Below are 15861 nucleotides of genomic sequence, written 5' to 3'. Positions count from 1 at the left end.
AGTCCAAAGATGTGCAGGTCAGGTGAACTGGCCATGCTAAATTGCCCATATTGTTAGGTGCAGGGGTAAATATAGGGGAATGAGTCTGGGTGGGTTGCTATTCAGAGGGTCGGTGTGGACTTGTTGGGCCAAAGGGCCTGTTCCCCCACTATTGGGAATCTAACCTTCTCAGTCTTAATCTGGTTCACAACTATTTCATCTATGAACCTACAATGGTCAAAATCTACCATAAGTGGGAAAAGACATTTACCTTCTGCAGTTTCCTCCAAAAGATCTTGTTTGATGGCGACCTTTTCAACCACAACCTCAGTAAACTTAGTTATAATCTACAAAGCAAAGAAAATTAGAACTGTAACAATGAAAACAAATGAAACTCAAAAGGAGTGACAAACATCTTCAAGTTACGTTTATTCATATCTCACTTCTAACATGCAAGAATTTGTCAGCAGCAAAACAGTTGGACCAGAAAAGAAAATTCATTCTTCCTTTAATAAAAGGGAGAAGGAGGCAGGTATGTTTTTAAGCAGATGGAAGAAAACATTAAAGGGATAATTCAAAAGGTATGGGAGTAATTGCCTGAAAAGTAGCTTGCATGCAAAAGAAAAGGGAGAATGGAATACAATGCACACTTGGACAAATCTTAGCCGGTGAAGACTTCCCAGGTAGAACAGACAAAGATACAAGTAATGTACTGCAGATACTGGAATCTGAAAACAAAGTACTGGAGAAACCTAGCAGATCTAGCAGCATTTATAGAAAGACAAATAGAGCAGGCTCTGTATTGGTGAGAACAATTTCTGACTAGGTGACTCAAAGTTTTCAAAATGCAAAGTGACTTATTTAACAGATACTTTATGCTATCCAGGGCAAAAGCATTTCACACCAGGTTTCTTCAGAAACAGTAAAAATAGCTCTATTTATTGTAGCACACTTAACTTTTCTTTTCACTGTTGAAGTGATCTAATTTATGCAACTTAAAACTTCAAAACCCCTTCAAAACCCCAAACACACACATACACTTAATCAATATTAAGGCAGATAAAAGAGAAATGGGGGTTTAACACATATACTACAGATAAAACACAAACAAAATTCTGTCAATCAGAAGTCCAGACCACAAAGTTTAAAGTTCTTTTTCTCTCACAGTCCTATTTATTTTTACAATGAAATGGCATTATTATCTGTGCTTCAAATCAATGATTATGTGGACTTGTCTTTTCTTATATGAATTATTTATTTTAATTTTCTTGGATTTTTTAATACTTATATACTTCTTAATACTTTTTCTTAATAATAGCTTTAAAGTTACCTACATCTGTCAGGACCACTCAAATGTACCCTGTAGCCCTCTGGAAGCAACTTTAAATTTCATCAACACGAGCTATTCTCAGAGGTAAAACTTTCATTTGCCACTTCTTTAATGAATGCCTCAAACCCTTATTATGGTTGCCTTCTCATCACTTGCAAGCTAATCTGCTAAGTGCTTTCATTTGCCACAAGACTCTGCAGAAACATCCACAGATTTTTCCACGAGTTTCAAAAAAGGCAATCTTCTAGATTTTTTCCCCCTCATGAAATCAAAACTAAGATTAAATCCTCCCCACTCCATGTGACAAATGATGACGTGAACTTTCTCTCTGCATTCCATACTTTGGCTGTCTTCACTTGGTGAAGTGCAAATTGCACACAATAGGTCCAATCTGCAATTAGCTCTCTTAGCAACAATCCAGATAACTTGAAGTCAGGGAACCTCTCAGAGTTCAACCCATCTTCACGATGACACAGCACACACTGGAATGTCCTTGAACAGACATTTAGATTAAGTATCTCTCATTTTAAAATGGCTTCTTTACTTCTGATAGAAGAAATTGATTTTACAACACTACATGGTTAACAGAATACTTTTAAACTAATTTAACTTTAACCCAAAAACAAAACTATTTTTCTGGACTGCCCTTGCTGCAAGCATTGCTGACATCATACATCGACTTGTTTAATGAAATAAACCCATCTGCTGTTTTTTTGATCTTACTTTTCTCGCAGTTTTTCTCTTAAGTCAACATGGTCTCAGCCTTTTTAGTGTAATTGACTCCAAGTTTGTTTTAATTGCTTTCACTTCAGAGGTGCATTTTCTCCAGTTAAAATTTTAATTGCTAATTCTAAAAGTTATATTCTAATACACGTGAATGATGAATCAAATATCGCTATGTTCTGGTTATCTGGGTGTCTGACTCAGTAGGGTTATTGCTCTGGGGTACAATAGATGGAAAAAGATTTTCATCACTTTTTTTTGTTCATACATGCCTTACCTCCAAAGTTTTATCATATTGCTTGCTGGACAGATACAATTCAGCTGCCATGTTAACATCCTCAGCAGAAACCAGGTTCTGATGTTTGCTGAGAGCCTCTTCCATCACACCAATTGCTGACGTAATATCATTGGTTTCATAATAGCTTCTGAAAAGGGTTACATTTTATAGTTTTATTTATAAATCATAAAACTAGCTCCTTTCGGATTGCAGTCAAACATTTCCTTCAACTCCAGAAAGAAAGATGCGGAAAGAGATTCTGGTCAGGTCAAAACTCAGAATCATTTAAATCACAATGAAATGCATTCTCAGCCCTAAGCTGCAAAGTTTTGATAAGACTAAGTAAATGTTATTGCTAGAAATCTTTTCTCTAACTTGCTACTTTCCAGCCTAATACAGGAAAGCTAGATTTAGGTGAGGAGGCACATAGAACCTAGAAAAGTACAGCACAGAACAGGCCTTTTGGCCCACGATGTTGGGCTGAAATTTAATCCTAATGTAAAATACAATAACTTAACCTACGCACCCCTCAACTCACTGCTATCCATATGCATGTCCAGCAGTCGCTTAAATGACCCAATGACTGCTTCCACCACCACAGCTGGCAACGCATTCCATGCATTCACAACTCTCTGCATAAAGAACCTACCTCTGATGTGTCCTTTACACCTTCCTCCTAATATCTTCAAACTAAGACTCCTCATACCAGTCAATCCTGCCCTGGCTATTGAATCTATCTATCCGACTCATTATCTTGTATACCTCGATCAGGTCTCCTCTCTTCCTCCTCCTCTCCAGAGAGAAAAGTCCAACCTCATTCAACCTTTCTTCATAAGACAAGCCCTCCAGTCCAGGCAGTATCCTGTTAAACCTTCTTTGCACCCTCTCCAAAGCTTCTGTATCTTTCCTATAGAAGGGCAACCAGACCTGGACACAATATTCCAAGTGTAGTCTCACCAGGGACTTGTAGAGCTGTAGCAAAACCTTGTGGCTGTTAAGCTCGATCCCCCTGTTAATGAAAGCCAAAACACCATATGCTTTCTTAACAACCCTATCCATTTGGGTGGCAACTTTGAGGGATCTATGTAGTTGCACATCCAGATCCCTCTGTTCCTCCACACTGCCAAGAATCCTGTCTTTAATCCTATATTCAGCATTTGAGTTCAATCTTCCAAAATGCATCACTTCACATTTATCCAGGTTGAACTCCATCTGCCATTTCTCAGCCCAGCTCTGCATCCTGTCTATGTCACGTTGCAGCCTGCAGTAGCCCTCTATACTATTGACAGTACCTCCAACCTTTGTGTCATCTGCAAATTTACTAACCCACCCCTCAACCTCCTCATCCAAGTTATTTATAAAAACTACAAAGAGCTGAGGCCCAAGAACAGAGCCCTGCGGGACCTCACTCAACACTGACCTCCAGGCAGAATAATTTCCATCTACAACCACTCTCTGCCTTCTGTCAGCCAGCCAATTCTGAATCCAGATAGCCAAATCTCCCTGTATCCCATACTTCCCTGACTTTATGAATGAGCCTACCATGGGAAACCTTATCAAATGCCTTGCTGAAGTCCACATACACCACATCCACTGCTTGACCTTCATCGACCTGTCTTATCACCTCCTCAAAGAACTCAGTAAGATTTGTGAGGCATGACCTACCCCTCACAAATCCATGTGACTGCCTTTAATCACACTGTGCTTTGCCAAATAGTCATAAATCCTATCCCTCAGAATTCTTGCCAAATCTTTGCTGACCACAGACATAAGGTGACAGACTCAAAGCAAGGGTTAGAAGCCAGACTCTAAGCAGAGTGTGAAACCTAATAGGTGCGTGTCCAGTCAGTGGAGGGTAACTGCAGCTTTAGTCACAAGGCAATAGGGAAGCAGTTGACAGGAAAAGAATGTACGTATTTAACAAAAGAGGATATGAGATCAACATCATGCAGGAAATAGAAGAATGATGGGAGGATAATGATTGAAGGGCCAGTAAGAGAATCAACACCATGAAGCAAATAAGCAGTAGGAAGAAATTATAGAATGTAATAACAGCAAGTGAGGAGAAGGGATATGTGGATCAATGTTAAACAGGCCAGGAAGTCAGACATTGCGGGGTTAAAAAAAGACACTACAGGAGGATGCAGGGAGACAGAGCTCCTGAGTAGGATCTGAGGGTGCAAAGAGACAGAATAAAAGAGGGAGAGTCATAAATCAGAAGAACAAAAGTGCAATGTTATGGGTACATCAGGACCTCTAAGTTCTCCTTTCTGACCATCATTGATATGCTGCAAACAATGTTATATAAAACAATACACATCTCCCTGCATCCCCACTCCACAAGGGAAGTACTCAAACTAGATGATTTTCTTGTACATTAATACAGCAAAGCAGCACAAAATGGGAAATCAAAAAATTACATTTTGACACGGATTTAAGCTTAATAATGTACTTTCTTAAATAAAATTAAGGGATATTGCTATCTAGAAAAACATGCTCCTCTATGATGCTTTCTCTACAATTTACATCTGTATACAATATTGTATGGAGAAAATTTGTACGTGTGTAATTCATAAGCAAATAGACTTTGTGTTGCTGAACACAAAAATATATTTTAATCAGAATATACAAAATATGTTCTAATACATAATTTAATACACAAATTGGTATATTTTTGTTCAACAAGTGGCAGTAACCTTACTAAAGATATATGTTACCAATAGAACACAGTTACATAACTTCATTGCGATTGTTAATTATGTGCAGTTCAATCATTATGTAGAAAGGAATTAAGTGAATGCTGCTACCTAGACAGCACCTACACTTAGATTAGGAATGCAATGCCAGACTCACAATGTCACTGCCACGTTAATGCCCACTGAAATGCCCTAGCAAGCCACTTAATTCACCCAATTACAGATAGGTAACAAATGGTGACATAACACTCATATTCCATTAAAGCATAAAGAAATTGTGCTGTGTACAAACAAATGCTGGTATTGTTTTTCATAAGGATCTTTTAAGTGATTTTTTTAAAATGTATTGAAAGCAAAAATCTAAAAGTGAATTTTGCACTGTCAAAAATACATTTACTTGTTCACATTCTCATGTAGTTTTAGTGAATGCATAAAATGGAGAAAACACTCACCACCACCTTCTCCTGGACAATCAGGGATGGGAAATAAATGCTGGCCCAACCAGCGACACCACATCCCATGAACTGAATAAAGCAAGTCAGCCGATATAATGTTTGAAAATTTATTAATCAAAGTATAAATTATTTATTCAGGTAGAGCAGTGTGCTTTTTAATGTAAAAAAAAAGAGAAAAGCTGTTGGCCTGTGAAAACTTACTTTGCCATATCTCTGGCCAACTGCATAAAATGCTCCCCGTCAGTAGGTGGCAGAATGTTCAGGATGCGCCTATATCCATCCATAGCTAGTTTGTGTTCACCCAATTGTTCATAGAGACTGCAACGCTCCCACAGGTACCGTACGTTTGTTGTGTCATATTTTATGGCTACATTTTAAAAACAAATCAGCTTTGTGTATAATAAGTCATTTTTACAGTTCAAGGTTACATATTACAAGTATACTCCTTGTGTCCACGCAACCTTCAAATTGTGAATTATAAATAATTAGGAATTGTGTGATAAGTTTTTAGCTCAATTTTATTCCATGTATTTTTCCCACTGAAGTTGTCCAATAATTTTTCCACAAGTTTAAAGAGTTGCACAGACACATACTACAAATACTTTTAGTCAATTCCAGCAGAAATTAACTGTATTGCTTTTATGGCTGAATGGTCTACTTATACTCCTACAGCTTATGGCTGTCTCACCCTTCAAATTACTGTTGTATAACTTAACCATTCTATCATGCAACAGGAAAAAAAATTGCTAATTTTCAAGCAATTCCAGTTTCAAAAGGATAGGCTTGTAGAATTACAGTAAAGGTCAAACACAGTGCAGCAATAATTCTGCCAGGATTTTCTACATTTAATAAAGCCAAATACTTCAGAAGACAGAGGATCTGAAATTTGATTGACATTTGATTGATATTGAAAGCTAGGATGAAAGCCAGCACCCAAAAGTAACTTAGACAACAAGTGTAGTTTCACAGCTGTCAGTCTGAGAAATTGCACAAGGGCTCTGGAGATGGGTTTACACTAAAATAACAAACAAGCAGTAAGGTTTCGTCACTGACATGGTAGATCTCAGCTCTGCAGAGGTTATATTGATTTAGAAAAAAAAAATCACTGCCTGAAACTACAGAAGAGGACAACCTTTGGTTTTTGAGCCTGATGAGCTAAGTATTTGATTTTTAAGACTTATAAAACTTCTAAATCTTCATTTTTAAATTGTTAATGGTGAGTAAGATTAGGGTATTTAAGATATACTAAAACCTATCTCGTGATTGACTTTTACTATTAAAAATTGTTATCCCAGAGCAGTATGACTGTACTAACGCTGCATTTTAAGCAAAGTGTGTTGTATTTGTTTTTAGGTAATTTCTGGGTGTTACACAGGCAGAAATTGTTTTTCATAGGGTGCTGTACTCTTCCTGTCAGATGTGGGAGATCAGGGAGAATTTGAATGTTCCTGGAAACAATGTCTGCAAGAAGTGTGTTTAGTTGCAAATCTCACATGGATCATTTGGAGCAGCAGTTAGTGGCAATAGGAGCTTACAAGAGCAATGGGGTGTGATGGATACCAGTTTCAGGAAGGTGGATACAACAAAGATACAGTCAGATTGGAATGGTAGGAGAGGTAGCCAGGTAGTGAAGGAGCCTCTTGTGTTATCACCATCTCAAACAGGTATGCTATTTTGTATATTGTAGGGGTTGATGGACTCGGAGGGGTGTACAGCACTGACAGCCAGGATTCTGATACCATGATTGGTTCTGCTGGAATATGGAGTGTGTCAGGTTCCAAGCGAGCAATTGTAATAGGGGACTCTATAGTCTGGGGCACAGACAGATGTTTCTGTGCTCATCAGTGAGATGTTAGGATGGTGTATTGCCTCTCTGGTGCTAGGGTCAAGAATGTCTCAGACACAGTGCAGAATATTCTGAAAGGGGAGAGTGACCTACAGGAGGCAATTGTGCATATTGGTACCAAAGACATACGTAAGGAAAGGGGTGAGGTGCTGTCGAGAGACACAGGAAACTTAAAAAGTAGGTTCCCAAGAGTTGTAATATCTGGACTACTACCAGTGCACATGCTCGTGAGAGTAGGAAAAAGCAAATAAATGCGTGGCTGAGGAGCTGGTGCAAAGGGGCAAGGGTTCACATTTGTGGACCATTGGGATCTCTTCGGGGGTAGAAATTACCTGTATAAGGGCATGTTCAATCTAAATTGGAAGAGGAAATCTGCTAGTTTTATTCGGGAACCTTTAAACCTGGAGGTGTGTGTATGTGTGTGTGTGTACGTATTTATGCGTGCATACATGTTGGCTGGAAAAAAGCTATGTGGGAAAAGAGAAAAGGCTGAAGCTGGTACAGTTGATAAGGGGAGCAAGTCAAGTAGTCAACGTAAACGAAAGCTCAGCAGAGAACGAGGTAAGACTGATAAATTAAACTACATTGACATCAGTGCAAGAGGCCAGACAGGAAACGCAGATGAACTTAAGGCATGGTTGGGAAAATGGGAGTGAGATATCACAGATATTACATAAATGTGGCTCAGGAATGGACAGGACTGGCAGCTCAATGTTTTGGGGTATAGATGATTCTGGGATAGAAAGGAAGACAAGAGAGGAAAGGGGAGTACTGTTTTCGGTTAGGGAGAACATTACAGCTTTACTTAGGGAGGATATTCCTTGGAGATCCAGTGAAGTTATGTGTGGAACTTAAGAAAGGGATGACCACTTTGTTGGAATTGTATTTCAGACCCCCCAATAATCAGCAGGAAATTGAGAAGCAAATACGTCAAGAGATCTTAGATATCTATAAGAAAAATGGGGTTATAATAGTAGGATATTTTAACTTTGCAAACATAGACGAGGACTGTCATAGGGCTAAGGGCTTGGATGGGGAAGAATTTGTTAAGGGTATACAAGAAAATATTGTTATTCAAAATGCAGATGTACCTATGAGACCAGGAACAATACTTGACCTTCTGTTGGGAAATAAGGCAGGGCAAGTGACTAACGTGTCAGCAAGGGAGCACTTTGGTGCAAGTGATCATAATTCTATTAGTTTTAAAATAGCTAAGGAAAGGGATAGAACTGATCAAAAATTGGAGTAAAGCCCGTTTTGATGGCATTAGACAGGAATTTTCAGACGTTGATTCAGGGAGGCTTTTCACAGATAAAGGGACAGTTGAGAAGTGGTAGGCCTTTAAAATGGAGATAATTAGAATCCCTACAGTGTGGAAACAGGCCATGTGGCTGAACAGTCCACACTGACCCTCTGAATAGTATCCCACCCAGATCCATTCCCCGACACCTATTACTCTCTATTTCTTCTGACTAATGCACCTCGCCTACACATCCCTGAACACTACAGGCAATTTAACATGGCTAACTCACCTAACTTGCACATATTTGGATTGTGGGAGAAAACTGGAGCACCCGGAGGAAACCCACGCAGACACACAGACAGTATGTACAAACTCCACTCCTGGCGCTGTCAGGCAGCAGTGCCAACCACTAAGCCACTGTGCCGCCTATTATGCGAGATCAGAGATAGTATGTTCCAGTTAGTGTGGTGGGCAAGCCTGGTATGTGTAGGGAATACTGGATGACTAGAAAAACTAAGACTCTGGCCAAGCAAAAGGAGGCATTTATCATGTACAGACAACTGGGATTGAGTGAATTCCCTAGAAATGTATAAGGGCAGTAGGGGTATAATTAAGAGGGGAATCAGGAGGATAAAAAAAGGGACATGAGATAGCTTTGGCAAATACAGTTAAGGAGAATCCAAAGGCATTCTATAAATACATTAAGAACGAAAGAGTATCTAGGGATAATATAGAGCCCCTTAACATCAACATGGCCATTTATGTGTGGAATCACAGGAGATAGGAGAGATACTAAATGAGTATTTCATGTCTGTATTTACTTTAGGGAGTGTCATGAAAGCTAGAGAACTTGGAGAAATAAATAGTGATATCTTGAAAAGTGTCCATATTACAGAAGTCTTAAGAAGTGCAAGAAATCTTAAAACACATAAAGGTAGATAAATGCAAGGGACCTGATCAGGTGTTTTCCTGAACTTTGAGGGAAGCTAAGAATGAGATTGCTGGGCCTCTTGCTGAGATATTGTATCATCAATACCCATCGGTTAAGCTGCCAGAAGACTAGAGGTTAGCCAGTATGGTGCCATTTTTTAAAGAAAGGCGATAAGGAAAAGCCAGGGAACTACAGACCAGTGAGCCTTCTGCCACTGATGGGCAAGTTGTTGGAGGCATTCAGAGGGACAGGATTCACATAGAAAGGCAAGGTCTGCTTGAAGATAGTCAGCATGGCTTTGTACATGGGAAATCATGTCTTACTAATTGGATTGAATTTCTTTAAGAGGTGACAGTTGAGATTGATGAAGGCAGAGCAGTATACATTGTCTATATATATGTCAAAGCGTTTGACAAGGTTGCACATGGTAGACTGATTAGAACATAGAACAGAGAATAGTACAGCACATCTTTCCACCCTTCAGGCACTCTGCCTATATTCCTGATGAAGGGCTTTTGCCCAAAATGTCGATTTTATTGCTCCTCGAATGCTGCCTGAACTGCTGTGCTTTTCCAGCACCACTCTAATCTAGACTCTGGTTTCCAGCATCTGCAGTCATTGTTTTTACCCAGCACAGTACAGGCCCTTCGGCCCTTGATGTTGTGTTTTATCCTACTCCAAGATCAAACTAACCTATGTATCCTTCATTTTACTATCATCCATGTGCCTATCCAAGAGTCGCTTAAGTGTCCCTAATGTATCTGACTCTACTACCTCCTCTGCCAGCGCATTCCATGCACCCACCACTCTCAGTATAAAGAATTGATTTGTGACATGTCTCCTAAACCTTCCTCCAATTACCTTAAAATTATACCCCCTTGTGATAGCCATTTCTGTCCTAGGGAAAAGTCTATGATTATTCACTCTATCTATACCTCTCATCATCTTGTGCATCATTGTCAAGTCACCTCTCACCCTTCTTTGCGCCAATGAGAAAAGCCTTAGCTCCCTCAACCTTCCTTCATAGGACAAGCCAACCAGTCCAGGCAGAATCCCGGTAAATCTCCTCTGCACCCTCTCTAAAGCTTTCACATCCTTCCTATAATGAGGCAACCAGAAATGAACACAATATTCCAAGTGTGGTCTAACCAGGGCTCTCCACAGCTGCAGCATAACTTCATGGCTCTTAAACTCAATTCCCCTGCTAATGAAAGCCAACACACCATACACCTTCTTATCCACCCTATCAAACTAAGGTGGCAACTTAGAGGGATCTATGGACATGGACCCCAAGATCCTTCCATTCCTTCACACTGCCAAGAATCCTGCCTTTAACCCGGTATTCTGCATTCAATTTCTATCTTCCAAAATGAATCACTTCACACTTTTCCAGGTTGGATTCCATCTGTCAGTTATTAGCCCAGTACCCCTCTACCAATATATGTAAACAATTGGCGAAACTGGTTAGTAAGGTTGGATCACATGGGATCCATGGGGAGCAAGCCAATGGGTACAGAATTGTCTTGAAGATAGGAGATAGAGGGTGTTGGTGGAGGGATGTATTTCAGACTGGAGGCCCGTGACCAGTGGTGTGCCAAAGGATTGATGCTGGGTCCACTGCTTTTTTGCCATTTATATAAATTATTTGAATGTGAATATAGAAGGTGTGGTTGGTAAGTTAGCAGTTGACACCAAAATAGGTAGTTTGGTGGACAGTGAAGATGATTATCTCAGAGTACAAAGGGACCTTGATCAAATGGGCCAAATGGTGGCAGATGGAATTTAATGTGAGGTGTTGCATTTTGGTAAGGCAAACGAGGGAAGGACTTAAATATTTAAACGTAGGACCTGGGAATAATGCTGAACAAATAGACCTAGGGATGCAGGTGCATAATTCCTTGAAAGTGGAGTTGCAGGTAGACAGAGTAAAGTACAGATTTGACACACTTGTTTTCATTGGTCATAACACTGAGTATAGGAGTTGGGATGTCACGATGCTGTTGTACAGGACATTGGCGAGGCCACTTTCGGAATGTTGTGTACAATTCTGGTCGCCCTTCTATAAGAAGGGCACTGTTAAACTTGAAAAAAGATTTACAATGTTGTTGCCAGAATTGGAGTGTTTGAGCTATAGGGAGAGTCAGAATAGGCTGGGGATTTTTTTCCCCTGGAGCATAGGAGACTGAGAGGTGACCTTTTAGAGGTTTCTAAAATCATGAGGGGCATGGATAGGGTAACTAGCCAAGTTTCTTTTCCTGGGATGGGTGAGTCCAAAACTAGAGGACATAGGTTTAAAGTGAGAGGGGAAAAAATTTAGAAAAGACCTGAGCGGTACCTTTTTCACACAGAGAGTGAATGAAGGGTGCTAGCAGAGGAAGTGGTGGAGGCTGGTACAGTTACAACATTTAAAAGGCATCTGAATGGATATATGAATAGGAAGGGTTTAGAGGAATATGGGCCAAATGCTGGCAAATGGGACTAGGTCAGATTGTAATGTCTGGTCAGCACAGACAAGTTGGATTGAAGGGTTTGTTTCCATGTTGTATGACTCTATGAGGAGAAAGTGAGGACTGCAGATGCTGGAGATCAGAGCTGAAAATGTGTTGCTGGAAAAGCGCAGCAAGTCAGGCAGCATCCAAGGAACAGGAATTCCTGAAGAAGGGCTTATGTCCGAAACGTCGATTCTCCTGTTCCTTGGATGCTGCCTGACCTGCTGCGCTTTTCCAGCAACACATTTTCAGTATGACTCTATGATTCTATTTCAGCACATTAGTATTTTTAAAAAACTTATATTTTTGAATATCCAAAATGATTGTATTTTTACAACTAGTCTTGGAATATTAAAGAAAAAGTGCTAGCTCAAATGCTGAAAATTTAGGTAATGTACACAGTCAGCTACTGTGAAACTGTAAAACTCTTGACCATTTTTAACTGCAATAATACTTTGTTCTACTAGCTGTGACAAATGGGGACCTCAGGAGGTTGTGCAAAATTATCTACTTGGCACTTTTAACTGAAGAAACATTCCAATACATCAATGTCATCTCCTACAGTCAATTGTTAAGCTTTATGTGATTGAAAATGAGCATATTCCTTCCCAAAGCCATATCCATGGACTGGGAGAGGGGATAACTCATGGCCCTCTAACTGGAGCCCTAAGGTCTCTTTTTTTCTTGGGGGGGGGGGGGGTTGCTGTGCTCAGCCCAGGACCTGAGGGAGTCCAAAGCAGCACAGAGTCTAGTGATTTCTGTCCTACCTCCACAAAATACTTGCTCAGTTGTTCCCCACTACTCACAACTGCAAGTGGTACAGCCACAAAGGTTTGCTCTGATCTGTTACTGCAATATCCCTAACTCTACCCACGTCACAATGCCTTCATTGCCTAGCAGCCTGTGGAGTAGCTGCACTGAAGCCATGCCTTACTTTATGGATTGCCTGGTATGATTCGGACATAAATTTGGTACTAAAACCAAACACATCGGTTGTAACATGCACTCAAGTTAGAATTTCTAAATCAGGGATAAATTTACCGTACCTTTTGAATAACAGAAAATAGCTTGTTTGATATTGTCTTGTTCAAGGGACATTTCAGCCAACTTTACCCACTCCTCTGGGTCACTTGGATTCAGATGAGCTGCAATTAGTCCAAACTGCAGTGATTTTTCCATATCTCCTTGATCTTCATAAATCATTGCAAGAGTGGAAAAGGGCTCATAGGCAAGAGGAGCTAGACAAAAGAAAAAGTTATGCACAGTGTGTCAAAAGTGAGAATGTTTTGAACAATACATTAAGTTACTTCGCTGTCTGTGCTAAGTGGCTTATTGCAGTAAACTGTTCACAATATCACAAAACATATTACATTCCTACTCTTTAAATGACAGAAAATGTAATCAATCTCAGTGCAAATGATATTTGAAAGACCATAATAAAATAACCAGTATATGTAACATAGATAAGAAGCATAGGACTGATGGATGAATGGGAGATAGGTTACAAGCTGAAGTGTTCTGGATCAGCTCTTGCTCATATAGTTTAGTAAATAATAAGTTGGTCAGGTCTGCATTTGAATAGTCTGGTCTAACATTAATAAAGGCATGGACAAAGGTTTTCGCAGTAGACATGATGAATGAGGAGAAAAGTTGGTTGTATTATGGAGGTTAAAGTGAACAGGCTTAGAGTTAAGGCAGATGTGGTGAGAGGTTCACTCTGGTATCAAATATGTCAGCAAGGTTGTCAAAACTCTGGGTCATGCAAAGCCAATTACCCTCATAGTAAAGAGAGATTTATGAACAGTAACAGCAAGAAATAAATAAAAAGTATAGTGCTGGAGAAACTGTCGGAGGAGCAGCAAGAACTGGAGGAGGGAACCTGTGTTAGAGGAAGTGAAGTCTTGAAGAACCAGAATCTGTGATTGAACAGAAGCAGCTCCGTCTTTCCAACATTCATTGCTCCTTCAATCAAAAATTAAATGTGAGTTCACTTTCTCACTGACAGGGAACTGCAATTCTTTTATAGCCTGTGTTGCACTAGGACCGGACATCAGAACATACAGATGGCACATTTCTGAGATTTCAGAAAACTACTAAATGTGGAAATTCCCATGAATGAATATAAAAAGAAATTCTGAATTAATACCTGAGTATATTTTTCAAAGTGACTTCACTGAGTTTGGAGATCGATAATTTTGCAGATGATGGTCTGACCTTCAAACAGCATATAAACCAATAATGTTTGTACCTTGTCTAATGATTTCCATACACATCATCACTGCTTCTTCTCTGTCTCCTCGTGCAAACCTAATATTAGCTTCTCCCATGAGACCTCTCAAAGCTTTAGGGAGTTTACTCCGAGGACGCCTCTCCTAAAATGTTTGAGGCGATGAGGGCAGAGAGAAAAACAAAAAGATTAAAAGTTAAATTCCCAAGCCTTCAACGGTAACATATCGACAAACTCAAGCTTCTACATTCTACTTATGACTGTAACTTTTCAACAATTTGAACATATATGGAATCAAGGGTACAAATAGTGTACTGTGTCAAAGTTTGCAGATTACACTAAGATGAATGGCAAAGCAAAATGTGTAGTGGACTGTGAAACTTTGCAGAATGATAGATACTTTAAGTGAGTGAGCAAAGGTCTGGCAGATGGAGTACAATGTTAATAAATGTGAAGTCATCCATTTTTGGTAGGAGCAACAGTGAAAAGGACTATTACTTGATATGCTTGCCTTCATTAGCTGGGGTATTGAGTACAAGAGCTGGCAAGTCATTTTAAAATTGTCCAAGATGTTGGTTCGGCCGCATTTAGAATACTGTGTACAGTTCTGGGTGCCACATTACCAAAAGGATGTGGATGCTTTGGAGAGGGTGCAGAGAAGGTTTACAAGGATGTTGACTGGTATGGAAGGTGCTAGCTATGAAGAGAGGTTGAGTAGGTTTGGTTTATTGAGGATTGAGGGGGGAACCTGAAAAGACAGGGTGGATAGAGACAAGCTTTTTCCCAGGGTGACGGATTCACTAACGAGAGGTCACACTTTCAAGGTGAAAGGTGGAACGTTTAAGGGGGATACACACAGTAAGTACTTCACACAGAGGGTGGTGGGCGTTTGGAACGCGTTGCCAGCAGAGGCGGTAGAGGCAGGCACGGTAGATTCATTTAAGATGCATCTGAACAGATGCATGAGTAAGTGGGGAGCAGAGGGATACAAATGCTTAGGAATTGACCAACAGGTTTAGACAGTACATTTGGATTGGCTCAGGCTTGGAGGGGTCAAAGAGCCTATTCCTGGGCTGTAAATTTTCTTCGTTCTTTGAATGGTAAAAAGTTACAGCATGCTGCTATGCAGAAAGACTTAGGTGTCCTTGTGCATGAATCACAGAAAACTCGTCTGTAGGTACAACACGTAATTAGGAAGGCAAATGGAATTTTGCCCTTCGTTGCTAAAGGGGTTGAGTTTAAAAGCAGGGAAGTTATGTTGCACCTGTATAAGATGCTGGTGAGGCCACACCTGGAGTACTGTGTGCAATTTTGGTCTCCTTACTTGAGAAAGGATGTTCTTGCACTAGAGGGGGTGCAGAGGAGGTTTACTAGATTGATTCTGGAGTTGAGGAAGTTGGCTTATGAGGCGAGACTGAGTAGACTTGGATTATATTTATTGGAATTTAGAGAATGAGGGGAATCTTATAGAAATACAAGAAATTATGAAGGGAATAGATAAGATAGACTTAGAGAGGATGTTTCCACTGGCAGGTGAAACTAGGACAAGAAGGCATCGCCTCAAAATTACGGGAACAGATTTAGGACTGAATTGAGAAGGAATTTCTTCACCCAGAGGGTTGTGAATTTATGGAATTCCCTGCCCAGTGGAATAGTTGACAGTAC

General features: G+C 40.0%; 1 protein-coding gene across 2 annotated transcripts in view; it reads right to left on the bottom strand.

The window, feature by feature from the left end:
* The window catches only part of gtf3c3 (general transcription factor IIIC, polypeptide 3), a 56123-nt gene that overhangs the window by 28992 nt on the left and 11270 nt on the right, over positions 1–15861 (bottom strand). For both annotated transcript variants that reach the window (XM_072578955.1, XM_072578956.1), the window contains exons 4-8: positions 14218–14341; positions 13016–13207; positions 5662–5827; positions 2310–2457; positions 251–326 (exon numbers count right to left, since the gene is read on the bottom strand). In XM_072578955.1, coding sequence (XP_072435056.1) covers positions 251–326; positions 2310–2457; positions 5662–5827; positions 13016–13207; positions 14218–14341 — 706 coding nt within the window. The remainder of the gene's footprint in view (positions 1–250; positions 327–2309; positions 2458–5661; positions 5828–13015; positions 13208–14217; positions 14342–15861) is intronic.

This window comes from Chiloscyllium punctatum, chromosome 10 (assembly GCF_047496795.1).
Source record: "Chiloscyllium punctatum isolate Juve2018m chromosome 10, sChiPun1.3, whole genome shotgun sequence".
NCBI classification, from domain to species: Eukaryota; Metazoa; Chordata; class Chondrichthyes; order Orectolobiformes; family Hemiscylliidae; genus Chiloscyllium; species Chiloscyllium punctatum.
Note: the sequence above shows the minus strand (reverse complement) of the source record. Positions and strands in the feature narration are given on the sequence as shown.